General features: G+C 37.0%; 1 protein-coding gene across 1 annotated transcript; it reads left to right on the top strand.

Annotated features, from left to right (window-relative positions):
* The first annotated feature begins 2,345 nt into the window (after positions 1 to 2,345).
* Positions 2,346 to 4,760, top strand: LOC145017545 (uncharacterized). The gene is made up of 6 exons (XM_078975558.1): positions 2,346 to 2,647; positions 2,803 to 3,760; positions 3,840 to 3,898; positions 3,970 to 4,098; positions 4,173 to 4,308; positions 4,388 to 4,760. Exons 2-6 carry the CDS (start codon positions 3,056 to 3,058, stop codon positions 4,700 to 4,702), a joined length of 1,344 nt encoding a protein of 447 aa, XP_078831684.1. The 5' UTR covers positions 2,346 to 2,647; positions 2,803 to 3,055; the 3' UTR covers positions 4,703 to 4,760.
* The last annotated feature ends 4,205 nt before the right edge of the window (positions 4,761 to 8,965 follow it).

Genomic DNA, 8,965 nt, shown 5'->3' on the forward strand with positions numbered 1-8,965 from the left:
GAAGACGTGTCTCACAAATTGATTTCCTCAACGAATTCACGAATAATACAATGGAAAACCATTTTTCTTAATACATGTAACTTTGTAAAAGTAGTTCGTTTGTTCCATAAACTATACTTAAAATAATTTATGATTTGTTTCCATGTTAAAATCTATACTTGTAAAGTAGTTGTGTTTTAACATGTTTTAATAATTGTTTGTAAGTCTAGTAGTCGTTTGCCGTGTTTAATAAGTTTTGCGTTCAAATGCATGCTAACAGTAAGAAAATATAATAAAGAAAATTATATTTTTAAACACAAAACTACTTGTGTTTTATTTGTATTCCCCCCCCCCCCCCCCCCAAAAAAAATAATAATAATAATAATAATAATAATAATAATAATAATAATAATAATAAACAACATTGAAAAAACTTGGAAAAATATAGGGGTATGAACTTACCTTATGTGGTAATGGTTTTGAATACGGAATAGAAACGGTATCTTTCGGGCTAAATTACGGGAAAGTGATCGTATCCTACGAGTATTTTAACACACAATTGTGTGTGAATTAGAATAAACTAATGGCTTGAATGTTGAATAAACACACAAATGAAGAAGACTTACTTAATCTTGTGATCATGTTAAGTTGAAGATCTCCTGGAGCTTGTAATTGAAAAAGATGAAAGAAAATGGGTTTGTTAATTTGAGTAAGAAAAGAAGATGTTTTCGTTACTGAATGCGCAAATGAATTTTATTTACACCTTAAATAGCTAAGAAACTCATGAGGCGGTGAATGTAAGCTTAGGAAAGTGTGTGAAAGGGATTATCATTGAGGGTTTTGGCCATTACTTCATTTGGAAGGAATTAAAATCGGTCTTAGTAGATGGGTCTTACGAGAATTCGGTCTTGGTGAAATGATGAAGTTCTTGAGGGTTCTTGGGCTTCAAAGTGCTCCAAAACTCCAGAGAGAATGTGTCAAAATCGGATGTTCAAGATAAGGCTAAAGAGGCACACCAACCTTCCCATTATAGAGCTGCAAACAAAATCCCGAAATTGCCCCTCAGGAATCCATGAGGCCGTGTAGAAACCTTACGTGGGTCGCGTGAGTGTGACGGATTTTGGGTTTCTTCAAGTCTTGGGCCCCCACAGCTATTCCATTGGCCCAATTCCAATATAATCAGCTTCTAGCCCATTCTTCTCAAAGATTTCATCAAATTGAGCCCAAATTACCTCTCCAAATCACTCAAAGCTTCCACAAACTCCCGATCATCGATCTCCGCACACTTGAAAAATCTCTCACAACTTATAATTTAAAGTTCAAATCTTCAAAGCATTCAAGCAATTGACAAGGTCAATCCATGAATCACCTCCATAGCCATTAAGCTCGAAATACCCCTTGCCCTTCAAGTCCAATCGCCTCCAAAAATTCCGCACTGCTAGTCTCCAAAAAAATCTGCAATAATGCTTAGGAAACTAGAAAATACCCGAAATAGTTATAAAAATAACAAAAAAGAAAATATACATGGAAATTAACTAAAATGCGAATGAAATGTGCTAAAATAAACTATAAAAAGAAGTAAATAAAATAAAACTATCAGCTATAGATGATACAATGCAACAATGAATGCAATGTAGATTCACTTGTACTAGGTAGGGTAAGGCTTTGTTAGGCCTAAAAATTTCGTGTTGTGACATTTTTTTGATTTAAACATTTAAAGTACTTCCAATTTCAAAGGAAAATAACCACACAAATCAAATACAAAAAGGTTAGCGATTTACCTAGTTGTTAAAGAGTTCATCATCTAAAACCTGCAACTTGAATCCTTATGAAAAGTTGATTCAACCATTAAAAAACCTATTTCTTGAATTCTTTTGACGGAGAGAGGCATGATAGGGGAAGGGGAGAGAGATGGTGATGATATGCTCTAATCTCGGGGAGGAGGTGGCAGTGATGTTCTAATCGACGGTGAAAAAGAAAGACGATGAGAGGGAGAAGATGTTAGCTTGAGCAACAAAGAGAACGTAAAAGAACAATAAAAGTTTGATGATAGAAAACCAACATGTTGCATGTCTTGAGCCGTTATGTGGCTCCATAACACATAACATGGTAATAGATTATATGGTTTAAAACCTTCTAAATGACATACATATGCAAAAAAAAATAATAATAATAATAATAATAATAATAAAATAAAAAAATTCGGGGTTTAATGCACCTAAAAGTGATCTTAGTCTAAAATCATATTTTTGTTTTTTGAAAGTATTGTAATTTTCCCGAAATGTCAATAAAAATTGAAATTGTGTCCCTCTACCGAACCATGTTACATATGACCGACATCAGAAGTATGTAACTGATCTATCAAGAAAACAACACGACAGACAGGTAGACGTAATTAATAATTGAATCATCGTCAAATCGCCAAAAAGGATCAAGTGCAAAAAGTTCATCTCCACAAAATGGGGGATTTGGTACCATGTTAAAACATCAGATGAAGGAATTATAACCAGAATTAACTACAGCCGATAGAACAGTTGTAACAGTTCACAACGATTTGTTTATAACAAAATCGCCATCAGACGATATTATGGTTTCTCTCGCCATATCAAATTTTGACACACACGCTCTTCAGCAGCAGTTACTCGAAGCTCCTGCTTTGACTTCCAAAGTAATTCCTAATTCCCCTTTTGAATTCTCTTTTAGTTCGATCCCGTTTCTACTGTATCAGGATTCGCATCCATCATGTATATTCGTTGAATCCAACAAAGAAATCAAACACTCGATCGTACTAACGCAGCTACTTCGTTTTGATATTGAATCTAGGTTTCGAAGAACAATCGAGTGTCCATATTATCCAGAAAACCTTACTCTTCAAAACAGCGTTTGACGTAACAGATACAAAGTTTCAAAACAAGAATTGAAGTTTCCGGCACCCACTACCCAGTTGACCTTTTTGCCTACCACCTGTTCGATCATTCGCTCCAGAGATTCAAAAGCTCGTTATACATCAATTTCCAATAATCTCCATCGACTAATGTTTATCAATCTTTCCTGACACCGATCGACACCAATTACAATGTCGATCCTATGTGGTCTCCCTCTACTCGAATGCGTTTACTGTATCGGATGTGCTCGATGGGCATGGAAGCGATGCCTCCACACAGCAGGGCACGATAGTGAAACATGGGGTATAGCCACAGCTGAAGAATTCGAACCTGTCCCAAGGCTTTGCAGATACATACTTGCAGTCTATGAAGACGACCTAAGATGCCCTCTTTTTGAACCTCCAGGTGGATACGGGATCAACCCTGATTGGTTAATTCTGAAAAGAACTTACGATGACACCCATAGACGTGCTCCACCATACTTGCTATACCTCGATCACGATCATGCTGACATCGTTCTTGCGATTAGAGGTCTTAATTTGGCAAACCAGAAAGATTATGTCGTCTTGTTGGATAATAAATTAGGTCAGAGAAAATTCGATGGAGGATATGTTCATAACGGATTGTTGAAAGCAGCTGGAGTTGTATTAGATGCAGAATACGAGACTTTGAAGAAGTTATTAGAAGAGTATCCGAATTACAGTTTGACTTTTACTGGTCATTCATTGGGTTCAGGTGTGGCGGCGTTGCTGACGATGGTGGTGGTGCAAAACCGCCATAAGTTGGGAGATATTGACCGGAAGAGGGTGCGTTGTTACTCCATTGCACCTGCGAGATGCATGTCGTTAAATTTAGCTGTTAGATATGCAGATGTTATCAATTCTGTTGTGCTTCAGGCAAGTTTTTTTGAATTTGAATAGTTTGAGTTGACTTTGGTTGACCAAAATTTGATTGTTTGTTTGTTTGATTAAGCAGGATGATTTCTTGCCTCGAACAGCTACACCTTTGGAAGATATTTTCAAATCGGTTTTCTGGTAATAACATTTTTTGTTTTTAGGGATATAAAAAATTTCAAATAACGATTTTAATATCTGTTTTTCAACAGTTTGCCATGTTTGTTGTGCTTAAGATGTGTAAAAGACACATTCACATCTGAAGAAAGGAAGATCAAAGATCCAAGGAGACTTTATGCACCTGGTCGCCTTTATCACATTGTTGAAAGAAAGCCTTTCAGGTATCTAAATATCCAATTATTAAATCTATTAAACATTTTTTTTTTTTGTGGTGATTAACTTATTAGGATTGCAGATGTGGTAGGTTTCCACCTGTTGTAAGGACAGGTGTCCCTGTGGATGGAAGATTTGAGCACATTGTTCTTTCTTGCAATGCTACTTCTGATCATGCGATTATTTGGATAGAAAGGGAAGCGAAAAGGGCTTTGGAGGTGAGTTTTTTTAATGAAGGGTAGTTTAGGTATTTGGAAAATGTTTATGTTTATGATTTTGATTTTTGTTGTTTGATAGTTGATGTTGGAGGAGGATCCGATCATGGAGATACCTATGAACCAAAAAATGGAGAGACAACAGACATTGGCTAAAGAGCATGGTGAAGAGTATGCGGCTGCATTGCAGAGGGCTGTTAAATTGGCTGTGCCTCATGCGGTTTTACCATCTCAATATGGGACTTTTCAAGATTCGAGTGATGGGGAGGTTTCAGGTGGGGAGTCGTCTAGGAGAGTTATGGTGGGGGGAAGTTGGGATGAGTTGATTGAGAGTTTGTTTGAGAAAGATGAATCGGGTCACATGGTGTTTAAAAGACCACATTCTTCTATTGTTTGATTCAATCTTGTGTTTGTGTAATTGTAAAAATAAGGTAATGTTATTTTTGGGTGATACTCATTATAATGAGTGTAACATTATTTCCTTGTATCATTTAAAGAAGATTTAGTATCATGAACAATTTAAAAGCAAATAAAGCAACTAAATACAAACAGCAATTTGCACATCGAATTATTAATATAATCAAACCAACCTCTAATTCCTGCAAAATCTCACTATTCTCCCAAAACTTCAAATAATTCTCACATCAAAATTACCTTATTGTCCTCATAGCAACAAAAACCTGTTCACAAATATCTTTAACTCATTATGCAACTGACAGAGATTATACAAAATGTTACATCTTTTGGTTCTAAAATAAAACCTCGTTGCATGAGGTTGTTTTCACAAGTAAATTGATTATTTAAAACTAAGGATTGAATTGCTGATTACTAGATAATCATAGATAACGAAAGCTAACAGTATATACAGCAATAAATCTAAACCCTAGAAAACCAGGGAACAAAGGAAACTACAAAAATAGGATATTGAATTGATATCATTGATCTAGATTACTGATTTAATCACAAAATTTTGCATCAATCATCAAAATTCAGAAGAAATTTTACTTAAACAACCCTCGTGTAATTAGGTCTGTTACATGGAATCAAAGAAGAGACGGATAATCAATTAATATGATCAATCTGCAGAAGGCGAATCTGAAGGTTTCTTGATAGAACAAGAGGACTTGAAAGCTTCGATTTGAGATTGACATTTGATGTAATCGCCTTTGTGTTCTTCTAAACACTTCTTGAGAGCCTCCACATCGCATGCGGACACTGTCTTCTTCTTCACGCCGCTTCTCTCTCCGTCGTCCATTTTCCCCCAAAATCAACACTATCAGCTTCAAAAGGGTTTATTGCCAATCGAGTATATACGTGATGACGTGGCACGCCCACCACGCGTGACCACCGTCCTTGGCGTGGCTTCTTAGACGGCATCCAAGCTTAAAAATCAACCGTTGTCTCTTAAATGATTTTTATTTTATTTTTTAAAACTAACATTAAAAATGATATATATATATATATATATATATTTTGTATACACCTCTCATACAAACATTTCACATTTTCATTATCATAAGCATTCTACAAACCACTTGCAAGATAGATTTTTCTTTGTGTTCGTCTTCAGATTCAGACTCAGAGAATGACAATATATTTTTCAACATGTTCTTTTAAGCGGTAGCCACTGTTTTCGATTAAGAAGTTGAAAGTTCGGATGTCAACCGGAAGTCTATCAAGACAATGCAGTGTATTTGCGTGAACAATTTGTACCGACAACCCGCAATACTCCTTGAAAGTTGCATCATCTTCGGGTAATAACGTATCCAAAACAAATCATTTAAACTTTCTTATGGGAAAGTTTGATGAACATCTTCAATTGCAAAAGGAAAAACTAGAGCTTGAAATGGAAATGGAATGGAATGGAATGCACACAAGTACTCCTAAATGATATGAAAATTGTGAAGATGCTCATCAATGATGGTATTACAGATGAGAACCTCAAAATGATATTAACGATTAAAAGGGAAACTCGGGAAAATATAAAAACAAAATGTAATTTTCTTTTTAAGTTTATTAATGTACTTCTTATTAAATTTGTTGGTGGAATTTTTATTTGAGCTCAGTCAGATCCACAACATTTTCCATGTTTCTCAGTTGCGGAAGTACTTAGTGGATGACTCAGTGGTTGTGCCTCTGTAGGATATTCATGTTGATGACAGCCTAAATTACATCGAGAGACCGGTAGCTATTATCGACAAGAAGACAAATGAGCTGAGGAACAAGAGGGTGGAGCTAGTAAATGTACAGTGACAGCACCGCAAGGGCTCGGAGTGGACTTAGGAGCCCGAGGGGGAGATGAGGGAGCACTACCCAGAGTTGTTTCCCGACGCATAAGACTTTGATCGGCCGGTGTTCCGTAATTGTTTCACCATGACCGGAAGGGCTCGATCGGCCGGTCCTCCGTCCCTCAGGTCAAAGAACTCGCGTGACATGCCGAACGGGGGTCGCTGTCCCTGCTGTCTGCTCCACCTCCAAAGATCAATACCCTAGAGGGTGTAGGACCAGTGGGGCCCACCCGGTAAGCGGGCACCCTAATCGGGTAAGGGGGGTTGATGACTTCGGACTCCGCGTCCGAATCACCCCCTTCGTTATCGATGGGTTCCTCCTCAAAGCTTCCTTCATCTTCTTCCTCCTCCTGTTCTTCTACTGGTTCGGCAGGTTCACCCTCGACTTCTGCCTCCGGTTCCCCGTCAGATTCCTCCTCGGGGTCTTCCTCAGGCTCTTCTTCAGGTTCTTCGTCCAACCATCCGTTATTTCCCTGGTTAGGGAAGTAAGGATCTCCGGGGTGATGGAAACCAGCCATGTTGTCTGCGAGAGTGCGTAAATGTGCTAACATTATTCGTAAGACGCTACAAGTATTGTATAGACTGAACGGATGTTGTTTTCTTGGTGATAAAGGGGTATGTTTTTAGGTTCCCTAGCTATCACGATTTCCTCAAGACATGTGATAGTTGTACCTTGGAGGAAATGTAGTTGATCAGGCTACATCCACTCCTTGATACAACTAAGAACAGTCCTGGCTTAACCGAGATACTATCATTATCTTGTTTGGTTCGGTATTATGTTCTTTTTCCTAATACAAGCAAGGATGTTTTTTATTGTTATGCTTTACTTGTTTTGTTCAGAGTTGTGTTAGTCCCTCTTTTGGTTTATAGTTGCATATCAATGTGTGGTTAGATATGCTAGTTCACTATAAACAGAGCTCTGATACCAACTTGTCACACCCTTGAACCGAACGGCGGAAACGTCCAAGGGCTCTTGTGACTTAAATTGAATACCATCACAATGATTATACATGAATCATAACATCATTCATCACCATGCATTGAAATAATACAACTGATATTGTTTACATCTATTACATTGTTTTAGTCATTACAATTTCATAACATAAACCGTTCGATAAGAAATCTAAGCAAAACACCATGACATAACTTGGTACTTATTCTTCGGCTTACCTGTTACCTGAGAATACAAGTAATTTTGAAAAACATCAACATATGAAATGTTGGTGAGTTCATAAGTAATGTTATGGAAAATGATTTTTGTGAAGTTTGAAAACCCAGAAAATCCGATATTTTCTGAAAAGAGTATTTGTTTATAAAAAGTGTGAAGATCCGTAAATATGTTTGTCGATTTTGAAAACATGTATAATTGTTGAACTTTGTATACATCACATAGGTTAAAATGTTGAACTCCCCGGGAAAACCCGATGTTTTCCCAATACGTAAATTTCATGACTTGTTAATTGTTATACCGATACGATGATTGTTTTTGATTACCCATGTGACATTGGATTAATTAAGGTTTGTGAGTTGTTACAATCACGTATTAATGAAAATGACTAGTTTATAACTACAAATTACGAACGATCCTTAAGGCGTCGTCCGTACTACTCACATAATCCAACCACCCTGACTTCTCTTGATTAACGCCACAAATCTGATTACTCGAATTCTCATAAGTCGGTCAACCGAGGAGAAAGGAGGGTACGAAGCCCCCTTCATTTCCATAAGTTATTCAAGGCTATCGGGAATGCGAAAGGCCCTTAGCCCAACTCGCATTTGACTTCTCGACATCACTAGCAGTACTGATGGACCATTAGGGCCCAATAGCACAATAGAGCTATTGAAAGTCCTTTTACATGAAATTGGGTCATAGAAGGCCCGTTAACATGTAAGCACGTTCCCTTCAGGCCCAAAGATCATGTTGTTGGGCTAGCAAGGCCCAACAAGCACGATTTGAAACTTTCAAGCCCAAAGTTTGAATGTTGACTCCTCATAGTTATCGCGTGTTTATTGAAATACTATGGTTATTGATTTTGTTTTGTTATTGATTCGAGACCGAATTAATTCGTTTTGTAACGATATTGGTTGTTGAGAGTGTATTTGCTTTTACGTTTCGTCGGTAGTCGTGGATCTTGTATTTTATCTAAATGAATTAATTTGTTTAAAAGTAGGATTTTTACCTTTTCACAACCTTTCTTTTATAAAAATAGCCCTTTTGGTCCTTTAAATAAAAGAATTTCATTTTAGTCCTTAAAACATTATTTTGACACATTTGTATCATAGACTTGTTGAAAAGACATTTTTAGCCCAAATTTATTTTGTAAACAGCTTTAGTCCTTCCAGAATGATGTTTTCTCGGTTAAAACCCC

The sequence above is a fragment of the Lactuca saligna genome, chromosome 9, assembly GCF_052625555.1.
Source record: "Lactuca saligna cultivar CGN05327 chromosome 9, ASM5262555v1, whole genome shotgun sequence".
NCBI classification, from domain to species: domain Eukaryota; kingdom Viridiplantae; phylum Streptophyta; class Magnoliopsida; order Asterales; family Asteraceae; genus Lactuca; species Lactuca saligna.

Coding starts and splice junctions, on each gene's coding strand:
- LOC145017545 (XM_078975558.1), top strand. CDS start 3,056: ATGTCGATCCTATGTGGTCTCCCTCTACTCGAATGCGTTTACTGTATC. Junction 3,761..3,839: donor TCAATTCTGTTGTGCTTCAG/GCAAGTTTTTTT, acceptor TTGATTAAGCAG/GATGATTTCTTGCCTCGAAC. Junction 4,309..4,387: donor AAGCGAAAAGGGCTTTGGAG/GTGAGTTTTTTT, acceptor GTTGTTTGATAG/TTGATGTTGGAGGAGGATCC.